The sequence below is a fragment of the Sturnira hondurensis genome, unplaced genomic scaffold, assembly GCF_014824575.4.
Source record: "Sturnira hondurensis isolate 20B ecotype Veracruz unplaced genomic scaffold, ASM1482457v3 Scaffold0022766, whole genome shotgun sequence".
In the NCBI taxonomy this organism is placed as follows: Eukaryota; Metazoa; Chordata; class Mammalia; order Chiroptera; family Phyllostomidae; genus Sturnira; species Sturnira hondurensis.
Genome location: NW_028095397.1, coordinates 1,835,187 through 1,860,678, shown reverse-complemented (window position 1 = coordinate 1,860,678; position 25,492 = coordinate 1,835,187). Strand labels below are relative to the sequence as shown.

General features: G+C 50.3%; 1 protein-coding gene across 1 annotated transcript; it reads left to right on the top strand.

Moving 5' to 3' along the window:
- The first annotated feature begins 17,920 nt into the window (after positions 1-17,920).
- MAD2L1 (mitotic arrest deficient 2 like 1) lies at positions 17,921-25,153 on the top strand. Its single transcript, XM_037036303.1, has 5 exons — positions 17,921-18,505; positions 19,259-19,405; positions 21,842-21,962; positions 23,605-23,708; positions 24,348-25,153. The coding sequence occupies exons 1-5, from the start codon at positions 18,433-18,435 to the stop codon at positions 24,518-24,520; spliced, it is 618 nt and encodes a 205-aa protein (XP_036892198.1). The 5' UTR covers positions 17,921-18,432; the 3' UTR covers positions 24,521-25,153.
- The last annotated feature ends 339 nt before the right edge of the window (positions 25,154-25,492 follow it).

The following is a 25,492-nucleotide window of genomic DNA, read 5'->3' as shown; positions in this document are numbered from 1 at the left end:
AGCAAACACAACGAAACAGTAAACTGCAGAAATTCCACCACGAGGAAAAGCCAGACACGGTACCAGGAAGAGTCGCGCACCAGGAGGAGCTGAGGGCTGTGCCCCGCCGAGGACCGCAGTGGGGCCCACGGAAACCACAGGGCAACCAGCGGGGCAGTCTGCACCACGGGCAAACACCCAGACAAAACACTGGTGCTGAGAGCTCGCGGACAGAGCACAGGGCTCGCCGGCCTGTGACTTGCCGTGGAGACGAAAGGGAGAAGACAGGACAAAAAAGGAGCGCTCGGGGACAGACGCACCAACAACAAGGAGTCAGACGCTCTGCTGCAGGTGGCAGAGCCCTGTGGGAGGGGGGGCAGGATGAAGCTAATGCCCCATAGTCATCCAAACAGCCGCGTCACTGCTGTCCCCATGCACGGGGCGCGGGGTGGCCTGGGCCACCGAACCACAGAGTGTGCGGCTCAAGCTACCCGAATTGACTTTCTCACAGGTCTGGAAGCTGTGAAGTCCAAAGTCAAGGTGAGGGACGCTGAGCTCCTGGGGAGAGCTCTCTTCCTGGCTCGCCATGGCCACCTCCTCCCTGTCCTCACAGGGCAGAGGGCGAGGGGAAGCCAGCGCTCTGGTGTCTCTCCTGCAAGGTCGCTAGTTCCCCCCCCCCCCGAGGGCCTCATCTGAACCTGGTGGCCTCCCAAGGGCCCCACCCGCTGCTAGCACCCTAATGCAGGTCAGGGCTTCGACATGTGGATGGGGGGCGCAGACACACCCCACCCCTTCCCTGAATGCACAAATGTGGACACGCATGTGGCGCAGCCAGGGTAGGGTGGGAAGGTATCCTCCCCACCCTTGTCACTCAGTGGGGTGCATCGCCCCCCTTCCTCTGCTTGTGCAGGTGTCCCCGCCTGCTACAGGGGCACAGGTGGGAGGGACCGTGGCAGGCCCTGTGGCACCGTCCCATCCAGTCAGTCACCAAAACAGTCGTGATGACCCCTGAGGGGGGAACCGGTCACCAGACAGAGATTGGGAGGATGGCCAGTCTGCCTGGCCCGGGGGCACAGGGGTTGGGGCTGGCATGCGTTGTAAGGAAGTCATCAGAAATGGGTACAAAGAGTGACGTACCGGCATGCTCACAGAAGCATTATTTAAAATTGCAGGACGAGCCAAAAGAAAAGTTGGACTTGAACTGAGCAGCCCCAAATAGGGGGCGTTAAATAAGATGGCTCATGACGCAGACGTCAGCTTTCGTGTTTGCAGAGAACACTCAGAGAGGCGGGAAAATGCACGGATGTTGAAGACGGGCCCAGCTGCACACACAGCGCGTTTCAAATCGGCGTCAAACGTGCTGCGTCCACAGCCAGCCGAGGCCGAAATCCCCAACGACGACTCCGGACGGTGCCAAGGACTTTTCCATCGCATCTCAGACCGGGCGGGGAGAAAGGCCGGGCAGGAAGGACCCAAGGGCTGTTGGCTGACAGACAATAGGGCTTGTTTTTCTCCAGCCAGGGAAATGGCCTTCGAGTACAAAACATGCAGCAGACAGTAAAGATACAGGAATTCCCACCCAAAATGGGGACGCAGGCTCGTTGACGAGCGAGATCAGGGGCGAAGGGGGTGCTCCATGGGCCGCCGAGTCTGTGCCACCTGGCATGGCGGCACCTGGCAGCATCTCAGGTCATACTGTGCGAAACACACGGATATGGGAATGGAGACACAATCGGGAGGGTTGAGAAAGGGGGTCACCGGGTACCAGGGGTAGGGGAACGAGGAGACGTTGTTAAAGGGCTCAAACTTGGAGCTATAACATAAGTCCTGGAGCTCAAATGCACAGCGTGGTGACTGTAGCTAATAATACCGTGTTATGTGCCTTAAAGATGCTGAGAGTAGACCTTCGACCTTCTCACGCTGAAAAGAAATGGTAACTCTGTAACAGGGGGGAGGTGCTAGCTAAGACAACATCATTTCGCAATATGTAAGCATATTAAATCAACACATCTTATACCTTAAGCTTATACCATGTTACACGCCAATTATATCTCTATAGAGCTGAAAATTTTTAATAAGCAGATTTTTTAAAGGATCCAGATATGCCACTGTAGTCCAGCTGGTTCTGAGTGTGGTCCGCGCCCAAGAGCTGCCTCCTCTAATCTGCTTTGCGCCCCGTGCCAAAGACCCATCAGCAAACCGAGCAGTCTCCCCATGGTGTGGCCACGTCTTGGCACAATCCCAGAGCTTCAGTTTTCAGGGTTCTCTGTTGAATAACAGGGATTGCGATGTAGAAATATTTCCATCAGAAATAGAAAAAAAAACGTCATCAGGTTTTGCATTGAAATGTTCATGCTTCAATTATCTGGGGAATTTTCTGACACAGAACAAATCCTTCTCGGGCACTTCTGGGTAAATGAGGTGCTGCCGTGTTCGTTTAGAAATATCAGATGGCAGATTCCACGTAGACAGCAACGCGGTTGAGAGGCAGTTCCGGCCTCCTCTTCAGACAGGGACTGGAGATCAGAGATTCAAACAAACTAATCAAAGAGATTCAAACAAACTAACAACCACCGAGCACCGCGGTGGCAAACACGGAAAACACCGCGTGTGGGGGCCCTCACCACGCCTACCGCCTCCCAGGGAAGATGCCAGTCGGGGCGGCAACCCCAGACACAAATTTGCAGCGCGCCAAGCCGTCTTCCCACGCACTCAAAGCTCCCAGAGACGACTGACTGCCCGTGATAAACAGGGCCGGGCAGTTTACTCCTGGCCCACAGTCAGGCTTTGAAGTTCGCTTTTAAAGAACATATTTGGACGTCGTTCTCAGAAAGAATGTTATTTATGAGAATGAAAGGAAATACTACATCCTCATAAATTTTATTTTTCAGCCTCTCTGACAAATGCCTTCACGGCTCCCGTGACAGGACGTGATTCACGTTACTCCTTCAGAAAACACAGCAACCACAAAACTGTCTTTAAAATGAGCAATCTGAAAATCCCACAATAGTCCCACAACCGGAGTCCACCTCGGGACACGAGACGCTAACGGTTCTAAGGATGCGATTACTCAGGTAGCGCGGAGAAGGGAAGGCACCCTGCCGTCCCGGTCACAGAGCAGAACTTCCCGACCCGAGACTTCCCCACATCCTCATCACAGGGACTCAGCAAACTGCCTGAGGCACAGGTTTCTGTCTTCTGTCACCTTTGATCCGACGTGAAAAGGAGAGTGTAAGCAGAACACGTTGGTTAAGGTGTTCCTAAAGCTTACATTCCGAGATACTTTCGAAGCCCTGGGGGCCCACGCTCTGCCCCAAGACGCTGCCGGCTGCCATCAGCAGTGCCGGGGATCCCATGCTGTTCCCGGAATGTGTTCCTAGTGGCCGATGTTCATTCCGCACGTTGTCATGTGCGTGGACACCCAGTGACAACTCCATCAAGGCCACCACAAGACACTGCCCTTTTCCAGAGATGCTCGGATGGGAAGAAAAATGTAAATGCTAGCATCCCAAGAGCTAAAATGGGGAGAAATCTGGCCGGCAGCTCTAGTTTTACATGGGCTGCTTGCAGCATTGTGGCTGTGGATCTGAGCTGGTAAACCTGGGGACCGACAAAGTGTTAACTCCACTGGCAGGGTCACTTGGGAGCTTTAAGAAGGGCCCGGCCCTGGCATCTCTATCCATGACAGCAAACTATCAGTGTATTTGTACTTAACACAGAACTCAACTCCTCCTGTTCAACAGGACAAAAGCCCCTTTCTCAGGCCTCTCCTCCAGGGCTGGCTGGACCCCAGAAGTCATGACCAAGCCCAATTGTTTGATGAGACTTTTTCATGAGGACCAGAAAAATACTGGAAGTGCCCTGAGGGTGCAGAGGTCCGGGAACTTCCAAAACAGGGCACACCAGGCCATATCCTGCCCCCCCCCCCATGCTACACCCAAAGATGACATTGAAACCAGCCGCAGCCCAACTGAAACAGTCTGCTCTTCAGCCGCCCGTCACCGGGTGGAAGCCCCCAGCCCCCACCCCTCCCAGCTGGTGCAGGCCCCCGTCTCCACACCCAGCCTGTCCTTGGGAAAGGAAAATAAAACTGCTCTTCCTGAATTCTCTCACTGCCCCGCCACCGGCCCCTCTGAACACAGATTTCTTTTTAAAGTGCTTGCTTCTCAAAGAGTATAAGTAAACCTCGGATGAAGACTTTCTTTTTTCCTGAGAAAATCTTGTCTTCTTCTTTCAAGTTCATGGACTGATTTCCGGAGATGAGGTTCAGCCTCTCCAAGGCTATAAACAGGGGTCAAGCACGCAGTCTTGACTAGCGTTCCATGGATGTCCTTGTCCTGGGCATCAAGGTCATCCTGGCCTCACAGAGTAGTTTGGGAAGCACTCACTGCTCTTCCAATTTAGGGAGAGGACACGTAACATCAGCATTAATTCTTCCGTAGATGCTTTGTAGAACTCACCAGTAAGGCCACCTGGGCCGGGTTTATTCTTTGTGGGAAGATTTTAAACTACAAATCCAAGTCCTTTTAGTAGGTATTTGGCTATTCAGGTTATCTGTGTCTTCTCGAATGAACTTCATAGTTTCCTTCAAGACGAAATGAACTTCATCTTTCCAGTCGATATCGTTTAAGATCCCCTATTAGCAGGAAAAAGCACAAAATCATCCCTCCCCCATCATCTTTTCTGATTAAAATAGAACTGGCACATGCCGTTGAATTAGACCCAGGTGGACGACAGGACCCTCTGCTATGTGTACACACCGCAAATGATCGCCGCCATACACCTAGCTAACATCCATCGCCACCATCCGGTAGTTTTTTTCTTGTGAAGAGCACTCTGAAGACCTCCTCTTAAGAACGTCCAGACACACACTATTGCCACCTATAGCCACCATACTGAGCTCAACCTCCCGGAGTTCATTTACCCGACGACTGGAAGTTCCTGCCTCCTGACCGCCTTCATCCACGTGGTCCTCCCCACCCCACCGGCACCCCTCTTTCTGGTGGCCACCTCTCTGTTCTCTGTATCCACAAATGCCTCTTTTCGTTTGTTTGTTTGTTTTTTAGATTCCACATATAAGTGAGATCATCAGTATTTGTCTGTCTGAGTTATCTCACTTACCATAATGCCCCTGGGGGTCTCCCCCACTCCGTGTTGGAGCGAATGGCAAGGTTTCCGTTTGCATGGCTGCCTAATATTCCCTTGCACACGTGCACCGTGTGCCCTATCCATTCACCTGTCAGCGCACACACAGTCTTTCAGCATCTTCACTGCTGTAAACACTGCCGCTGTGAACACAGGGTGTGTCTATCTTTTCAAATTAGCCATTTCATTTCCTTCAGACATATGTCTAGAAGTGAAATTTCTGAGCTGTATGGCAGTTCTATTTTTAATTTTTAAAAAGATTTTATTTATTTATTTTTAGAGAGAGGGGAAGGGAGGAAGAAAGAGAGGGAGAGAAACACCAATGTGTGCTTGCCTCTTGAGCGCCCCCTCATTGGGGACCTGGCCTGCAACCCAGGCATGTGCCCTGAGTGGGAATCGAACCGGCGACCCTTTGGTTCACAGGCTGGCACTCAATCCACTGAGTCACACCAGCCAGAGTCTATTTTTAACTTTGGGGGGAAACTCCATAATGTTTCCCCAAATGGCCGCACTGATTTACATTCCCGCCAACAGCCCACAGGAGTCCCTTTTCTCCCCTCCCTCACCAACACCTGTTAGCTCTTGCCTTTTTGATGACAGCCATTCTGACGGGAATGAGGTCACTGCGCTTTTGACTCAGGTTTCCCTGGTGATCAGTGAGGTCCAGCAAGTTTCCAAGTATCTGTTGGCCATCTGTGTGTCTCCTCCCGTTATCTTCTAAAATACCGGTGTAATCACGGTGATTTCATCTCCTCCTCCCGATCGTTCCAACATGAAATTCCTTTTTTCCCTGATCAGCCTGCATTTTATCAATATTATTGATACTCTGAAGGAATTCATTTTTTCATTGACTTTTACCTGTTATTTCCTTTGTTTGTTTACTTTTTACTTCATGGGCTTCTGCTGGTATTTTCATTACCTTCTTTATTCTGCTAACTCTGGGTTTCATTTACTCCTAGTTTCTTAAGGTCAAAGCTTACATCACGGATGATCTATTTTCCCTAAAATACCCATTTAGTCTATAAATTTTCTCTGCGGACTGTTTAGCCGCACCCCATAAATTTTAACTGTTGTGTTTTAGTTTCATTTAGATCCAAATACTTTTCAATTGTCCTCTTCATTTGTTTTCTCTGAACCATGGTTTATTTAAAAGTGTGCTATTTGGTTTTTGAATATTAAAGATTTATCCTCATGTCTTTCTACTACTAATTTATAATTTAATTCTCTCCTGGTCATAAAATCTCTATCATATGATTTTAATCTTTTTAACTTCACTGAAGCGTCTACTGTGTCTTGGCACGCAGTCCGCCTTGCTGCACACTTGTGTGCCGCGGGACCGACTGTGTCACGCTGTTGTCAGTGGGAAGGTGCTGTAAATGTCACTTGAGTCAAGCTGGTTGACAGTGTTGTTCATCTCTACAATCTTTCTGACACTCTGTCTTCTTATTCTGTTAATTCTATGAACAGTTGGTGTCAGCATTTTGAACTAGAATTTTGGATTTATCTGTTTCTCCCCACAGTTCTATGAGTGTTTGCTTCGTGTATCTGGAAGTTCTTATTAAGTATGCTATTATTTAGGGTTGTTGTGTGGCGGCTGTTAAAAAATAGGTGGGGGGGGGGCTGTTTAACAAACGCCCAACGAAGCGAAGTGGCTTTGAAACTCAGTAGCGGTAGAGGCCGGAGGAATGTTGAGGTGCGTGATGCAAGTGTAGACGCTGAGGGTGGTTCCAATGAGGACCGGGAAGGAAAGAGAAACCGTAGCGGGGGCTCCAGGAGACAAGACCGAAGGTTTGGCTGAGAGGTTGCTAAGCCCCATGATGAGGACATGGGGGACATGGGGGCCCGACTCCTCCGACTGCCCGTGGCAAAAGGTCACAGGAGAGAGATCAGTCGAAGAGATGTTGTTAGTAGAAGGAGCCAGAACGCGAAGCTCGGGGAAAATCTCAGCCCATTGATTCTGCAAAAATGAGAAAGCCGCCTCTGGAGAGCAGGTCCTTCCCTGAGTCCAGGAGCCCTTGCACACCTTGCTCCTCCACCACAAAAAAGAACAGCGTCCATTGCAGCGAAAGAGCCCGGCCGGCGTCACCCCAGATCCCCTCTTTAATTAGTGACGGCGCAATCAGAGGCGGTGCAAATGGAAGTGCCATCAAAACACAGCCTGTCACTTTTGGAACTGTTAATGAATGCCCCATGGATCGTTTTCTTAACTGCACAAGAACAGACAAGGAAATGCCTCCCTAAACTTGTCCCTTCTCAGGGAAAAGTGTTAATGTTATGTAAATTAAAATCTGAAAGTCCCTGTAGCTGAAGTCAGCAACACGGAGAGTGGTGCTTCGGAAAACCACTCGTCCACGCAGAGCCGGCCAGCCCGCAGAGAGTCCTGCGTGTCTCTGGCTCAGCCGCCTCCCCTGCGAGCTCTCAGCTCCTGTTGCGGAGGAAGCAGGGGTTCCGACCGACTTCACAGAACCTGGGAGCCTGGCGGGGGAAGGGGCGGGGGAAGCCAAAGACAAACCTGATTTTCTCATGAAAATTTTGTAAATCCCTGCGGAATGAAAGTAACTGCATGTGCACCCCCCTTAAAAATCTTCACTCAGTGTCATTCGGAAAAGGTAAGTATGGCTTTAAAAAAGAAATGGGGGGAGGGTTATTTAGTTACAGACATTAAAACATAAACTACGTAGAATTACTATTCTTTTAACATTATTTAAACATTCAAAAGGCAGCTATACCCTCAATGTTTTTCTCCTTCCTTACCAGCTTCAGGCACAGGCTTTTTAAAAAATATTCACATGTAGTGAATTCATTTCACAGCACATTATAAAAAATGATGGCTGTTTGTAAACATATTTAATCCAAGGTCTGGAACTTTTTTGAATTTACTGGGGGGACATTGGTTAACATGATCATATACGTTTCCAGGGTACAGTCCTGTATGTCTGGGCAAACTCTTGGCCACGCCCCACTCTGGCAGCACAGCGAAAAGAAACCAGCGATCACAAAACCAGTGCCTGGTCTGGGCTTTGGCGTTAGCTGAGGGGAAGTCTCAGGCCTTCCAAGGGGGTGGGGGGTGCATTGCTCCATTAAGAATTAATAGCGTGTATTATAGATACTTGATTGCTTTGGGTGAACAGCTAGAGCACTGAAGAAAATGTAAAAAGAATAGGAGTGTTTTACATAAAGGCACACAAAACCAATAATTTAAGCTAAAATAACTTTCTTATTTACGTGGTGTAGCATTGGGTGTCACTCAGCCCTTTTCAGAGGAGCGCCCCGGTTTCGTTTCCTGGGGAAATGTTTACAGAGCACCCGCCACCTGCCCCCCTGTTTCCTCTTAGTGTGGTGTGGTCTGCTCTCCCCGAAAAGGAAACAGGCACTTCTGTGGCCCCCAGAGTTATGTGAGGGGTCGTGGAGGATTTCCAAAGATCAGATTTTGGAAAGTGGTTATCTAAAATAATTTACTGAGGCCTGGAGGTCTCTCTGTGACACCGCACTGGAAGTGTTGCACTGCATTTCAAAACAGCCTAGACAAGGGTCCTGGTGACTCCCTGTATGTCACTTAGAGCCTGCTGATGGCGGAGCTGAGTCCTGTCATTAAGGAGCATACGTAACAAATATGAAGAGCATATACCCCAGCTTTAGATGTTACCAAAATCACAGTCCAGTTCAAATGGACAGAGGGTTTGTATACAATTTCCAGTAACTCCCCTGGCGCGCCTGCGGAAGTTGTCACCGCTGTCGCAGTGCCACCGTCCAGCTCTCGTTGAAAGGGACGTCTGCCTCCAGCTTCCACCGCAGTCCCCAGGGCGTGGGCCGGACCCAATCCATGGAAGCTCTCCCAGGGCCCTTCTCCCCACGCCCACTGTGCTGCTCTCTCAACACAAAACTGCTTTTGAACCCTGCATTCATCTGCTAAAACAAGGCATCTGCTGTTCAAGAGATTGATTACCCCGGGCCTAACATAATTGGGAGATTAGATATGGCTCTCTCCGCAGGACGGCATGGCCTGCAGAAAAAAACTCAGACCGAAAACAGAAAAAGAAAAAACTGATTTTGGAGTCCAGGCCGCTTTTATTCCAGCCAGCATTCTGGACATGAAAACACGCAGCACCGTGAATGTCAGGCCGTGGAACCCGTGCTTTTGGAACTGCGAAATCTTGGAGCTCACAGTGTCGTTTCTGCAGGATCAGGGAACGCGTTCACGTTCGTCACAAGGCCACACGTTCCCCCAATTGACTCCTCTGTCACCTGCCACTGAGTCACGACCCCGCGTAACACACACACACACTCACACAGACACACCGAACCCGGCCTTTCATGCGGGCGGGCGTCGGCATTCTCTGTGGCCTCCCAGGTATCACCTGTGTCCCCCAAACACAGGCGTGCCTCGGGCCACAGGGACTGTGTTCTCCTCCCTGGCCAACGACAGCCAGGCCTTTGTTGGCACTCTCACCTGCACCCCCGCCCTGGCCCCGCCATGGGACACTGTGCGTCCATCCCAGACAGGACAAAGGACGCAGACGCGTACCCCAAGTCCGCCCTCTCCGCCCTGTGCAGCACAGCTACACACTGGTCACCCAGCCCGGATGCCTTTATGTTCGCCTAGGCCGCCGCCACTGCGCGGGGCCCAGTGGCATTCCCAGGCTGCAGGGAGCGCGAAGCTTTGTCTACTCGGCAAATCAAACGGCCGAGCCCATTGTGAGGCTGCACGTCATCTTCTATACAAAACTTCAGCACGGCTTACTGCAGCTGAACTTCAAAACGGATCTGTTTTCCAGGATGAAGACGTCTTTCTACTTAGGTTTTTCCGCCTTCTTGGACTCTCAGGATGAAACCAAGCCTGATTTTCCTCTTTCACCGAAGAAAAGGGGTTTCGGGCGCAAGTGTCCAGGCAGAAGTGCAGGACTGAATTATTCATAAAATATTTCAGAACTGAAAGGTCGATTTTGCTACTTGATCCTTTCTTGATGCTTTCAGTACAATTTGCATTAATTACTCAGAATGTCTCCCTTCTAAAGCCTTAATTAACAAAATAATGTCAGGATGCTTGGAAACTACTCTAGAGATGTTTTTAAAGGAAGGTGTTTTTTTTTTTCCTTAATTGAATTTTTTATTTACAAGTACAAAAAGAGGGAGTAGGGTAAAATACAGACCAGTTGACACCATCATACTTGTTTGGGACGTAGTCTCTCAAACAGCCGCCCCCACCCCTTTTGACTCTGGGGTGGGTTTTATACAGACTCGGCAAAAGCAAAAAGGAAGGTTCTCACAGATTCAAAGGGCTCAGGGAATGCACCGTGAGTGTAGAGGCATCCGTATTCCAGAACTAAGACTTTGCATCCTTTATACCTTTTCACTTCCTCTATTTTGATATTCACTGTTTTTTAGACATTAAGTCAGTATAAGAAAGGGCAGACATGGATAATTTATTAAGTGGAAAACCGATGTATCCAGGGAAAAGCCAACAGCAATATTTTGGCACCTTAAGGAAAGCACAAGGATCCAACTAGGTATGTGACTTGGTCTCCGTTCTAAGGACTTTGAACCGAAGAGCATCGAGTGAAGACTTGGTGAAATGCTACGAAACTCGGAGAGTCACTGGAGTGCCGCCCTAGCCTTCTGATCGCGGGCTCACCCACACTAACCTTAGTGCGCTCCTCCGTGCATTCTAACGCCAGAGAGACACAAATGCTTCCGCAAACGTACATAACAAAATGACACTGAACACCAGCAACCAGTAAAGCTCATTAGCAAATGTTACAGGACCTGGGGGCCACCTTGGGAATCGGGTGACCCAGGCCATCCCCGGTCAGGACTCTGCACGGCGAGGCTGAGGCGCACAGGCTGAGCCTCTGACCGGACAGAACAGGGGCCTGGGAGACTTGGAAAAAGCCCAGACAAAAGGATTGGAGCTGCAAAGGAGGCTGAAAACTTGGAGGAGCCGATGGACCAGAAACCAAAGTCAGGGAAGATAGGAAGAGAGGGCAGGACTGGAGATTCTGCAGTGAGGAGGCAAAAGCCAGGGCCCTGGTAAATGCATCACTTCCTGGGGTTTCGACAGGGAGAAGAGAGTTCACCAGCCTCTTGCCTAAACGGTTGCTGTAGCGTCCCAGTCAGCGGGTCAGCTTTGAGGATGTTACGAAGAGGTCACTTTAATGGTGGCGTTCCCAAGTTCAAAAGCCTGCAATGGCTGTCTCATGTCTCCTGGGAAAAGCTCAAATTGTTCAGCCTGCCACACAAAACTCTCTAGAAAAGGACCCAGGTGTGACCTGAGGCCACCAACACCGTTTGCCGGGGAGAGTGAGTGAGCCGGACACTTACCCAGGTTTGAGCCACTGAGTTTAAGTTCTGGGCCTGCAGGTCCACATCCCACAAGGTGATTTTCCTGCGTGACCCAAGTCGGACTTAATGCCCTCCATTCCCCTAACTGCCCTGCCAGGTCCTCCGGGAACCGTTCGCAGGTGCCTCCGCATTCCTGTCCAAAGGGCTGCACACCTCCGCCTGGCTCTCCTCCTCCCTCCTGCTTGGCAACTTCCTCATACTCGGCCCCCCACCTGCAGTGGGTTAGCCAGGCAAAGAAAGGCCGGTCCCTTCTGCTGCCCCACACCGTGTCCCTCACGCGTCAGCAGCTCTGGGTGACACCTGAGGAGGGACAAGCGTCCCTGTTGTTTCTCCTCCGTTCGCCCCCCTTCCAGCCCCGAGACAGCGGCTCCGGAATCTTTCCCGCTCCGTCACTGGTCTGCCTGTCTTTGCCCTGCCCAGCTTCCCCAGACGGCCCCCCTCAGAACTAGGGCCCCTCACTGTCAGACAGGCAATCACCTGCCCTCCCAACCCTCCGCCCTGCATTCCTTCATTGTCAAGTGGGAAGTGCCTCTTTTGCAGACCCAGGCCCCACCTGGGTCCCTAAGGCCCCCGGGGGCTGACTCCAGGAGCAACACTATTCTGTCAAGGTCACTCTGCGTGTCCCCTGGTTCTCTCTCCTCCCTCCTCCTGCAAATCAAATCCCCAGGACCGGCACGTGCTCTTGCCATTTCCCCACTTCTCGGATCTTCTTTGTGATGCGTCTGTTTTAGTTCTGACGCCCAAATATACAAAAACAAACCCCAAATCTCAAGTACGAAAATAAGCTAAAGTATCAGACTTGTAAATCACTCTTCACAAAAAATTAAACTTTAAAAGACTTTAAAAAATAATTAAGCATATTAACCATGTAAGTCTTAACAGTCATATGGTTAGTGAAAGCAAAAATAATTTCTTTTTAGTGACATGAGAATGCTTTAAAATAAATATTTCTTGATTTCACCTTTCTTAATCACTGACATCTGTGAGTATTTTAAACATTTGTGTGTGTCCGTACATAGTTATACGTTACACCTAACACTGTGGGAACTGTTTATCATTTAGACATGAACTGGGTTGGGGCATGGTCATCGCTTTTCCTGTCGCTGACGGGGTGCACCACTCAACAGAACAAGATCCTTGAGAAGGAGAAGAGGAAGGGCGGTGGCATTCCAGAGTCCCGGGAAACCCTTCCCCGCAGCCGCAGCCCCCGGGGGACGGGCAAGGCCCTGGGGCACCCGGCTGCCCCTCACCCCTTCCCTAAGGCGGCAGCGTCCTCGGGAAGAACCTGAACCTTCTTCCTGCGTCCCTGAGATGTTCGACTTCTGTGTTACAGTCGTATTTTTGGTTCTCTTGGGAGCTAAATATTATATTTTTTTATGAATTCAATGGGGACTAAGGCAACTCAAAATTATTAAGACTCAATGTACAATTCCAAAAACAAAAAGGAACCTATTTTCTTAATAATCCTTTAATTATACAAACTTACAACTATACCTCATTGTTAACAATAACAAAAATCTATGAATACACTTAAAATCTCTAATACCACAGTCTGTTGTTTCTCACAGTAGGGTCTACAGGAATACTCTTGGAGCTACACTGATAAAACTCAATTTCAAGTTTTCTCTTATTTTTATGACAACATAGCACAGGTCTATTTAAAAAGGCCCGTGCTGGGTCAGCTGAAAGACTACCTTAGAACAGACACCGGCCCCAAGTTCAGTGTGGGAAGTTAGCCCCTCTCCTGGCGACCGCACCGGGACGAGCAGTCTCGAAGACACCACTCAGTTCTCACCCCGCCCGCTCTGCAGCACTGAGCCGGCGCTCTGGAGTTCGGGGGCCTTTTTGTCCTTCCACGGTGTTAAGTGGGTTAGGTGCCTTACTCAAGAATGACACTCGCTGTCCTATTCAGTTTGTGACCCAGCACGAAGGAAAAATGAGCGTTCATGACTCACGTGTGACTGATAAATGTGGCCTCACTACCTCGCTGTTTGAATGAGCCACAGACAGAAGGCAGGTGATGAGAATTGCTCCCGTTGAAAACGCCAAGTTCATCAAAACAGGAAAAATATATAAATGGATTAAAGTATGTTTTCACAGAACTTCTCATCCTATACATGTTTATAAAGCAGTATTGATAAATATTTGAAAAAGACCTATATTTCATTTTTTTTGTCTATGGAACTCTTCAAAAGGTATTTTTCCACTTACTCAAAATCTTAATTTTATCATTAGTTGGTAGATTTGACAGAACTAATTCAACTATGCTTTCATATTAAGCAATAATAAAAATAACCCTGGATACAAAATATTCAGACGCAACAAGCTGAAAATGCACTGTGGCCATAAATTGACCAAACTTAATGTATAATTATAAAATCATTTAACACATTAAATCTATTTCCACTAATTTAACAGCAACCACGGCATTTTTCTTTCTCACAGAGGCTCTGTGTTGCTAGCTTGCGTATTTACAACTGTTCTATTTTGAATTTCAGATATATTTAAATATATGCTGTGCTGTCAAACCCAGCCAATCCCGGACCCACCCCTCACATACACCACACACACACACACACACTGCAGTTCTCAGTCTCGGGGAAGTGACTATGAGTACGACCTACCTTGCAAATTACACCTTTTGGGATCAAAAAACTTCAAAGTGATGATGTATCACTATTTTGAAAGAAGTATAATAAAATTAACAAAATGAAACCCTAACAAAACACGAGAATGCTTTCTGATAAAGGCAGCCCATGATTCTCATAAGAGCTGGGGACATTTATGCTTTCAATAATATGTAGCAGTCAACCTTTACTGAAAGTAACATTTAACATCCTATGCACGCAAGTGGATCATTAAAACTACGAATCACGTCAGTACAGAGACACGCCTGTGGACCAGCTAAGCCGTGATTCAACTCTGCCGGCTGCCTTTCTGAGTAGGGGGCCGACAGTCAGAGAGCCCTGGGGCAGAGCCCTCGGGGAAGATGGCCTTTGGGATCAACATCCTGCAATTTAACTCTGAGACCCATGAAAAATATACGCATGCATTAGATCTACAAAAATAAGCCGTAAGTAATCAGAGTAGGAAATTTATGATTATAACTCTTGCCTCTCACAAAGGAAAATAGAGAGAAGAAAAATTTCAAGGCTTATGACAGCATCCTTTTCTAAGATAAGAAAATTCCTCTGATTTATATAATTAAATTCCTATGTGCATAATTTTAAAAAATTTAGTAGGTGAATGTCTTATTAAAATTATCATAAAGTATCTACTGTATAAGATTTAAAATAAACTGCTCTATTTCAAGATGTTGAGAATACAGTAACACCTGACAGTGTGGAAAAAGAAACTTTCCTAAGTCTGTGAGAATAATGATTCAACTACGTAAAACGTTTTTGTTAAAAGTCTATTCATAATATGCAACGTAAATGTAAACATGTTTTTCCAGGGTGCTGGTATGAGTGCCCATAGGCACACATATAAATGTTTAAAAGGATACCAGTTGCTTAATATGTTATAACTCACTATGATGAAGTGGAAACCACCAAATTCATTTTCCCTTCATTTTACTTTGAACTGCAGCACAGATGAACAGAAACTGAAGTTTTAAGATGTTATTTCACATGGAAACAGTGCCACCTTCTGGCAGTTGAAAGTTTGAGTTAACAAACTTTACTAGGGAGTGTACCTGCCACTTTCTTGGTAAGCTATTTAGTAAACCTCATAGTCTAAAATGTTAATTTTTTAAAAACAATGTTTAAAGATAAGAACGTTTTAGTATGTCTTCAGATAGATGTAATTTAAAAAGAGAGTAAGCTAGGAACCCTAAATTGTGCTACTAAATCTGTAAGTAGACAGAGGCCGAGACTAACTAGAGCCACTCTGCATCTCCGTTTCATCTATAAAAGGTGGTTCAGCTCAGTCACTAACCAAGTCACTTTTGGTCTCAAATCACACTTGATTCTAGCTTTAGAAATGTTTGTGTTTCTGGTTTTGGCATCTTACTATGGAATATGGGCACACTTTTTCACAGTTATTCTTTTATTATTACAGGTTTGGTTATATACTCTGCTTGAATTTTCCTCAAAAAAGCCCCCAAACACACCAAAACCTTAACTCGCACCTCTCCTTGTCTAAATAGCATTCCCCTAAACAATACACATTAGAAAGAATTGATTGAGTTGTGAATTAAAGTGAATCAAGTAAATAAAAACAAGTTGTATCTTTTTAAAAAAACAACATTGCACAAAGGTTAGGCGTGCAAGCTTTTAGACAGCGAGGGGCCGAGGTCAGACCTCCCAGAGCCTTGGTCGCTGGGACAAACAGTCCCGCAGACCTTCCTCCTGGCCCGCAGCTGTGGCTGTAGGGCGCTTACTGCAGGCCAGCGCTCGGATTCACCTGGACTGCATCCTGTCCTCCCTCAGCGGCAGCCCTCAACCCGACCTGTTTCCATCCGTTTCCACCCGTTCAGAGAGTAGGGTCCGATGCATTGCTTCGAGCCCAAACTCTCTGGCACCCGTCTAGCCGGGGCTCCCGACTCCGAGGCCTGCACTGCCCAGAAGCCCATCAATCTCCCCTTCCGAGAGCCACGTAAGGGCCTCCCCCAGGCTCCTTTGGGGCTCCGGCTACAGGGAATCTCCTCTGAGAGCTCAGAGAACACGCTGCCATCAGAAACGGGGCACGGGACGCATCCGGCATTTAGGTGCTCTGGTGGCCAGACTGAGGACTGAAGAGGCACCAGTGGGATTGTTTTAATAATGTTTTATTTACCGCGATGCATGTCAAGTACAATTTCAATAAGCAATCCACCTAAAACCGTATCAATGTGACACTTTGTTTTCCACGCCAAGTCCTCAAAATCTGTTTCGTCCTGCAGCACTTCTCAGTTCGGGCCAGCACGTCGGAGTGCCCGCGCCCCCTGCGGCGGCGGCTGCCTGGGAAACCCGCTGGACCAGGGGGGAGACGCCAGGAACCCACGTTTGGCAAAATGCTCAACGCAGACTGCCCCGGGCACTGTCCGTTCTAGGGCCACAGCTGAATGTAGCTCTGAAAAAAAGTGTCCCTTTCCTTATGGCGATCGCGAGAACCCAGAAGTCCCGGGCACCTTCGGGTCCATCCACTCGGATGTGTGTTCGAAGCTCCCTAAAAGCCGGCCCACTTATTCATCCGACCTGCTCTCCAGCTGCGCTGTTTTGGGTTCTTCCGTGAAGTTCTCCGAGGTAACGGTTCAAATGCTCACGCGTTGCACACACATTTGCAGAGCCCCGGCTAAACACCATCACGGGCGCGAAGACGGATCAGGGGTCGCGATCGCGAAGGTGACAACGAGGCAGCTGCACGGTGAGCGTGGCTGCGCAGAACTGGCGGCGGGCTGCTCTGGGACGTGCAAGAGCGGGGCCTTGGGGTCCGGGGGTCAGAGGGAGTTTCCTTAACGCACCGGTATTTACTTGAACAGAGTGAAAAGGTGGCAAGGTTGGAACAAATGAAACGGAGTTTCTAGGCAGAGGACAGTGCCTCACCGAGAGCTCCTGGAGCAGGCCGCTGGGAAAGCCATCCGAGGGGCGGCTGCACGGCCGCGAGGGACAGACGAGGCCAGAGCCCTTCCCCGGCCTCCCATCGTTTCTTTGTCTAGAGCTTTGTGTGTAAACAAACTAGGCTACAAACCCCAGAAACTACAGACCGCGCCACCCGAACCGTATATCTTTTAGGTCCTCGTAATGCACTAAGTACAACACTTCCTCTCCATCTAGAAAACTCATGTATAGGCTTTAAAGTTCTAGAGTGCAGACTATACTAACAATTATTTGCCTCCACGGAGCGTTCCCAGTCTCTGGACACCCAGCTCCCGGGAGAGGGCCGAGCGTCGCGTGGGGCAGCGTGACGCAGAAACCTGCCTCCCGTCAACGTTCCCGGGGGCAGAGAGTCACACACACGGGCACACGCGTCCCGCTGAGACGAAAAATGTGAAACGGGCTTTGCCGGGTCAGGCCGGCCTACTCCCGTCATACTGTTTGACCCCTAAATGTACCCAGCGTTGGTTGAATGGATGACATCTACCGCCGCGGCAGCCGCAGACGGCCCTGCTCTGGCGACCCCTGGCGGGCGCACCCCGCGTAACCCGCCGTGCGCGCCGCCAGAGCCGTGCACGCGGCGGGGCCTCTCCGGGATCCCGCCCGACCAGCAGAGCCAGGCAGCCCCGGTGACCCGCCCAGGGCAGAGCGACCGGGCGGAGGCCCGGGACGGACCTCCGGGCCGGAACGGCGAGCCTGACTCCCGCCCACCGCGAGTGGTACCGGGGGAGCAACCGGGCCCGGTTCACACCGCCGGCCGGTGTCCCCTGCTACGCGGCCGGAGCAGCGTCGCCCGGCGCTCCTCGAAGACTTAAGTGACAGGTCGGTCAGGGAAGTGCTCCGACCCATTTTACAGGTAAATTTTGTGGCCGCTTTCGGAGTAAACGAGTGAGCCGCCCGCGCCCCGAAAAGCTCTCCGCGTCTACGTGGCCCCCGGCGGCCCGGCTGCGGGCCCCACCGCCCCGGCCCGCTCCTCCTCTCGGGGACCGCCGCACGCCGCGGCCACGGCCACTGGCGACCCTGGGGCAGTTCGCGGCACTTGGAACACCTCTTCCAAAGGCCCTGGGGCGCTCCTGGGTGCTGGGCCCGCCGGCCAGCGAGCCGCGTCCGACCCCGGGACGCGCCCTCCCCCCGCGACCCCACCCAGCGCGCTCCGCCCGCCGGGAACGCACGCCCGGGACCGCGGCCCACGACCCGGAACTGCCGACCACGCCTCCTCAACTGCCCGCGTGACGCTCCCGCGGGGGCGGGCCGGGACCTGGCGCGCCTGCGCCGACGCGACGGCGAGCTGCGTCGTTACTTTTGAAACGAGTGGCGGGACCCGCTGCGGAGCCCATCGGAGCCTTGCGGTCGCCGAGTGCTGGGGCCGCGAGCCGTGGCCGTGGGCCTGGCCATGGCGCGGCAGCTCTCCCGGGAGCAGGGCATCACCCTGCGTGGGAGTGCCGAAATCGTGGCGGAGTTCTTCTGTAAGTCGTCCGCGCGGCCGGGCGGGAGGGCGGCGGGGCGGCGGGGCGGAGGCCTGGCCTCTGCGGGGGAGCGGGCGGCCGCTGGGCCCGGGGTGCCGGCCTCCCGCCCGGCGGGGAGTCGGAGGAGAGGCGGAGGCGGGGGCGAGGCTGTGAGGATGGAGAAGGACCCGGTGCTCCGGAGGCTCTGTTGGCGTAGCGGCCTCTTTCCAGGAGCGCTCCGGGAAGTGCCTACGTGCGGTAGGCACCCCCCCGCCCCTCCGCCCCTCCAGCGACCTTGGACGCTTTTTGGCGGGGGCGGGACTACCGCGAGCTCTCACCGCCTTCCCCGCTTCCGCCGCTGGACTGGGGCGGGTAGGCGGACGGCGGGCTGCAGGAAGCTGGTCGGACTTGGGGAGGAAAGGGAGGAAGAGGGAGGGCGGAGTCTGCTCTGATATCCCCTGAGCACAGGATCTGAGTTTGGACTCGGAGTGCCAAGTCAGGAAATTTGGCAGCGGTTAAACCGCGTGTTTGGCATTTTTCTTTTATCGCCGCATAAATGGAGGTATATATATCTTTTATTTAGAAGTGACATTTCGGGGGTGCTTAGTGGCACTTGATACCCACTCCGCTTTCAGCAAGACACAAAAACACATATTTAGGCTTTCACAGCTTAATACCATTCGTGAAACCTGAAACCCTAGTCACATCTAAATAGGTTGTGTTTTTTGGTGTTACACAATGGTAATGATTTGTCGTTACCGTTTCTGCTTTCAGCGTTTGGCATCAACAGCATTTTGTATCAGCGCGGCATTTACCCCTCCGAAACCTTTACTCGGGTGCAGAAATACGGACTCACCTTGCTTGTAACTACTGATCCTGAGCTTATGAAATACCTAAATAATGTGGTGGAACAACTGAAAGGTATTTATTAGAAACAGTTTTGAGTTTTGTGAGTTTTGCAGGCCTTCTGGAATCCACATTTTCTAGCATCTTGGTGGTTACTTTTCGGCTTTGTTCACAGAAGTGTGAAATTAACTGCCATCTCAACTATAGTGACTCAATTAGGAAGCAAATGATATGAAGTGGTGTTAGAATCTGATACAGCGTAACAAAACTGTCTTCATCAACTTGCTTAGAATATGACATCCATTTTGTGTGACCAAATGGAGACAGCTGGAATTTTACATAGTTATGATGGTATTCATTGTGGGAGAAAAAACCTTTATATTCTTAACACGGTGTATTTTCTGTACCTGCATGAAGTCTAAAGCCACCATTAAGACTAAGGAAATAAAACTGGATTCAACCCAGTAGCTAAACATACAATAAAAATTTAAAAAGAACTTCTAAATAACAGAGCACCCAGTAGAGTTTTCTTATTTTTCACCTATTTCCATTTGTTTTTAAGAAATCTTGCTTAAATTTAAACCTTTTCTAAACGTTCTTTCTTTGCTCAAGAAGTTGTTGGATTAATACTGGTTTTGTATTGAGCTCTTTCTCCGTCTAGAAGTCCATCACTTTCTCTCATGTTTTTTTCCACTTGGGATTCTCACTTTTGTTTTTTCTGAGTTGTAGGATGTTTCTCACTCTCTTGCCATTTGATTTTTCGAAGTACTAGTTCCAAAAAGTGCTACAGTGCTTTTTAAAAAATTCCCTGTATTCTATGTTTTGTTTCAAGTAGCTTTGCTTTATAAATTATATCTTGTTTTGATTAACATGAGGGCTCACTCGCCCATGGCCCTTCACGGGGCTGTGCCCAGGTGGCGTGGCCCGGAGCCCGCAGCCGAGTCTTCATCTCAGTCTGATGGAGAGGACGGACCTGCCTAAGCTGCGTCGCCGACATTTCACCTCACGTGCCCCAGACCTTCCTGCTTAACATCTACCTTGTGCTCTGGTCAAAACGGAGGACTCGCTTTTCCTAGAGGGAAATTGTTCAGTCTGCCTCCAGTCCCATCCCTGTAGCCTTCTTATGGGCTCCGCGCGCGAGCTCGTTCTTTCTCTCTCTCTCTCGTGCTTTTGACTTGTTTGGATGTGGACTATTTCCAATTTTAAAAGACAAACAAAATCACTTACCCCAGACCTTCACACCCCACCCAGTCCCCTTCTTTTTGGAACTGAAACACTAAAGAGCTGTGGGTTGGTGCAGGGGTCAGCGAGGCCGCCTCCAGCACCCGCCTGTGGGCTGCGCCACCTGTGAGCGGGGGCCTTTGTATGTTTTGAAAAGAGCAACAGGGACCTGGGTGGCCCCCAAGTCTCAAGTATCACGGAAGTGTTTTCTTTCTCTTTAAAAGAAAACACCGTTGGTGTCTGAATACACTGTCCCAAGTTCCAAGATCAATTTAGGGCTCAGTCTCAGCCTTCTCACCAAAGTCTCTCCAGGTGGCTGTGCACGGCCTCACTAACGGCCTTGTGTGGACCCCCACGTCCTCACCGTCTCCCAGCTCCTGGGGAATGGCCCCCCGATGCCTCTGTGCAGCTGTCTCAGGGATGCTTCAGAGTCGGCGTGCACAGCTGAACCCGGGGCCGTCTTCGTTTCCCTCTTCCGTCCTCCGGGGGACTGGATTGGCCACCCAACCAGGGACATGACTCGTTCCTCTCGCTCCCTCTCATGGCGATCCAGTTAACCCCTCCAGTCCTGAGCCTGTCCCTGCTGCGTCGACTCTACCAGTCTGCCCTCCTACAAGCCTTTACCACCTCCTGCTTGTATCGCTGACGAGTCCTAGGTCCCAGCAGTCTGTTTTCCACATCTCGGCCCGAACAAGAGTTTGATGTGCAAATTTGGTTATATCACATGCTGCTTTAAACTCAGTAGTACCTTCCCAGGTTCTTGAAGTAGAGTCTTGAGAATCCGGCCCACGTGACCTTGCGTGGTTGGCCCCCCTCACCTGGCAGCCTCACCTGTTTGTTCTCCTCTCTCAGCTGCAGTTGTCAGGGGCCGTTCAGTCCTTCCTCTGGTCACATGCGCCTCCCTGTCCTTCTCCATGTCTCCTGCTGTGGGTTCGCAGAGCAGAAGTCAGGCCTCTGCAGAATGAGAGCTCCCCGAGGGACTCGGGTTCCCCACGTGAAGCTCTCACTGCACCATGCACCGCACCTTCCTGGCGGTCATCACAACTCTTATGTCACCTTTATTGGTTCAGGCTTCGGTCAGCACCTGTCCCGTGTTCTCACTTGGATTGGGGGGGAAGACCCGCGTGTTCGCTGCTCCTCTGCACCCGGTACTGTCCCGGCTGCACATACGGAGAGTGGGGAGGCGCTGCGGAATGCAGTGGCAAGAGTCTGCTGGGGACGTGGAGGGGGCGGGGAGGAGAGTGACTTTGTGCTGCCGCGGAGCAAACCAGCGCCTGTCGTGTGTCGCAGATTGGTTGTACAAGTGCTCCGTTCAGAAACTGGTGGTGGTCATCTCGAATATCGAAAGTGGCGAGGTCCTTGAGAGATGGCAGTTTGACATCGAGTGTGACAAGACTGCCAAAGACGACAGGTAGGCACACACTAAATTGTTTCCACTTTCATACGAGGTCTGTCTAGGAAAAGTCCCGCCAGTGTCAGTGTAACGAGAGCAGTTGGTGCGACATCAGTGTAACCTAGCAGCCAAGGAGAGTGGACTGGAATGCACACGTGTGAACAGTGACAAGACGACTTCTCTGTACTAATCAGTGGGGGCTGTGGACACCATTGAGTGAACGTGTGTACTGTGTGGCCATCCCATTCAAAATGACTGAGCAAGTAGAGCAACAAATCTGTATCAAATTTTGCATAAAACTTGAACAATCCTCCGTGGAAACTATTTGGATGATTCAGAAGGCTGCAGCTATGGGCACCTGGTGATTGGCAGCTTCATCATGACAATGTGCCCACTCATATCACATCTCTTGCAGAGTTTTTTTGAGAAACATCAAATCACCGAGGTGACTCAGGCCCCTACAGCCCAGGTTTGGTGCCCTGTGACTTCTGGCTTTTCCCAAAACTAAAATCACCTTTGAAAGGGAAGAGATTTCAGACCATGGGTGAGATTCAGGAAAATACGATGGGGTGGCTGATGGTGACTGGGAGAACTGTGTGAGGTCCCAAGGTAGCTACTTCGGAGGGGACTGAGGTGTCATTGTTCTATGTACAATGTGCCTTGTATCTTCTCCAATAAGCGTCTGTTTTTAGACAGTACATGGCTGGACACCTGGGCAGACTTTGTATTTTTTCCAAAACTTGTTTTTTTTTTAGTAAAATGAATTCTGATTATTTTGAATTAGTTTCGTGTAAAGTATAATTTTTTTCTAGCCTATGCTAATTAGATTTTCAGTCACCTGTGGAAAAGTATTTTGCTCACTTTGACATGTCATTGATGTGTCTGGATAGTACACTTTGAGAGGGATTGCCTTTAGTCTAAATCAGCGCATTTCCAATGTGAGCATTTACGTGGCGTGTCCAGCATTACACTGGATGCACTGGATGGGCCACTAAAGGCACTTTTAACCAAAGGGATTATCCTGGCCTCTCCTGGCTTGAGATGCAGCTCTCATATTTCCTTTATTGACACCAACACCCGAAGACACGTCCTGAGCTCCCAGGAAGTGCCTGGCTTGATCCGCGGATGTGGGGCCCTGCCCTGGGCCTACTGCCTGTGAACTTGGAACCCTTTCTCATAGTGTCGTCAAGTTTGCTTCTAAAGCCTTTGGTCTGAGTTAGGAAATGTGTAGGTCATAAAAACGGTTGAGGCAGCAGGGGTTCGGTATTTAAGCATTGCTGAAAATGCCGAAATGATTAGACCAGTGACATGTTTTAGATATTGCTTGGTGTATTTAGTTTCCGAGGTGGTGGTGGTTTCCTCATGGGGACCACTGGACGGATTTCCCAGTCATCTGAAACTGAGCGCCCCGCCCCGGTACTGAGACCAGCCGCAAACCCAGCTGGGTGGGATGAGCGAGCTAGTGGAGACACACACTGTGCTTACTGGGAGCAGGTCCTAAGGATATACTTACACTCATCTAAAAAGGGGAAATAAAAAACCTCCTTTTTAACGGGTTATTTGATTTTGGGGAGCATCCCATCAAATAATCAAGTTCATCAATGTTTGAAATAACTTATTAAAACTAAAAGTGAATTAACTGGTTTGGTCTCTTTGACAGCACACCCAGAGAGAAGTCTCAGAAAGCCATCCAAGATGAAATCCGCTCGGTGATCAGACAGATCACAGCTACCGTGACGTTTCTGCCGCTGCTGGAAGTTCCCTGTAAGCCTTGCATCGTTTCTTATGGGCTTAGATTTGTTGGGGAAAAGCCTAAGCTGCTGTTCCCTTTATTCAGTTTTTTCTTGATTAGTAATGTGCACTGTAAATGAGGGGGAAAGCATTATAGAGCAAAAGTTACGGTATGCGTCCCAGAAAACTTGGAAATGCTACGAGGCAGGGAATCAAAGGGTTCCACAGCACTCGCTCCTGACCGTTTGGGGGGAGTCCTTTCGCTGCGGTTATTTTCTGCACACTCTGGCGTGTGTATCAGTAACACGACCGCTGTCACTGTGGCTTGCTTTCCCTAGTCACTCCTTTGCCGCTGTCCCCTGGACAAGCCCGTGGTGCGGCGGTCACGGGGCGGCTCGCGGGCTCCCCGGGGCGCTCGCTCTCGCGCTCGCACGCCACTGTACTGCCTGCAGACACTGCGTAGGGGTTTTCTCAGTGAGGAAAGCAGAGCTGCTGTCTTTCGTAGGACAAAGTGAAAGGGGTGCAGGCTCTTCTGTACTGAGACTGGGGAAAGGAAGGACTGTGCTCAGAGACCAAGCCAAGCTCTTTTCTGACACTGAGTGGTTCAGAACCGAAGACAGGGACGGAGGTGACCGGAACCTAAAGCACTTTAATGATCTTATCTCCATGCAGGTTCCTTTGATCTGCTCATCTATACGGACAAAGATCTGGTTGTGCCTGAAAAGTGGGAGGAGTCGGGGCCGCAGTTCATTACCGATTCCGAGCAGGTGCGCCTGCGCTCCTTCACCACCACCGTCCACAAGGTGAGCAGCACGGTGGCCTACAAAATCCCTGTCCTCGACTGAAGGGGAGCCGACGGCACGAGCGGGGCTCCCCAACGCGTGCTTCCTGAAACCAAGTCAGCGACAGTTCGTGATGCATCTCATTGCTTGATTTCCAGATGAGAAAAACCCAACGTTTTACTAACTGCATGATTGTTCCATTTTTTGGTACCTGTTTGACTTTCAGAGTAAATGTAATTTTTTGCATACTGTTCAAAAGGGAGCCACAGGTCACATGGCCACTGCCAGGTCCGTTACTGGGATGGTCACAACTAGATGGGAAAACTTGTGCGGTGAAGTGGAGTGTCCTTAATCCTACCTTCTGGGCAAGTAGCTTGAGTCGGACGGAATGCAGGTGAATAGGAAACACAGCAGCAGGAGTCCGGCGCGGCGGGATCCCTACTTAGGGCCTAAAGTGACTGATCGGCCGCAGCAACAAAACACTGCTGTTAGGTCCTTTTGCCATTTATTTCATTTGTATAGTTTCCATATTGAAGAAAATCTCCAATTATTTGATTTAATGTATATAATTCACACTCATAAAGCCACTGCTATTTCTACTGTTTAAATTTCGGTGATACAGAATTCTTAATGTCTCTGTTTATAAAATCAAGCTTTAAGTGACGGTGATAAATAAAGTTAAATGTGTGTGTTTTAGTTCTGTCGCACACCGTTTCTGCACAGGCGCCGCGCGCGGTCCCAGTCAACAGCACGCAGGTGCTGCGGGGGCCCCGGGCTCCCTCAGCCCCACCCCCACGGCTGTCCTGCCCGCCCCTCCCTGCGGACGTGTCACCCCTTGGTCCAACCTCTCCACGCTGCAGGGGGTCCCTGCCTATCCGTCACCAAGGGGTGGTCTCGGGGTCCTCGGGTGGGCTGTCCTGGGATCACGGTGCTTGGGCTTGTGTCACCCTCTTCCACCCCATCACAGCCCCAGGGCACAGAAGTGCAGCCGAGGGCAGCTCGGGCATGCCGAATTAAGTGACTAGGCAGGCACAC

What these genes read in the sequence shown, in the direction of transcription:
- MAD2L1 (XM_037036303.1), top strand. Translation starts at nt 18,433, where the DNA reads ATGGCGCGGCAGCTCTCCCGGGAGCAGGGCATCACCCTGCGTGGGAGT. An exon ending in AAGACTGCCAAAGACGACAG is followed by an intron (nt 21,963 to 23,604) that starts GTAGGCACACAC and finishes TCTCTTTGACAG; the next exon opens with CACACCCAGAGAGAAGTCTC. An exon ending in GCCGCTGCTGGAAGTTCCCT is followed by an intron (nt 23,709 to 24,347) that starts GTAAGCCTTGCA and finishes ATCTCCATGCAG; the next exon opens with GTTCCTTTGATCTGCTCATC.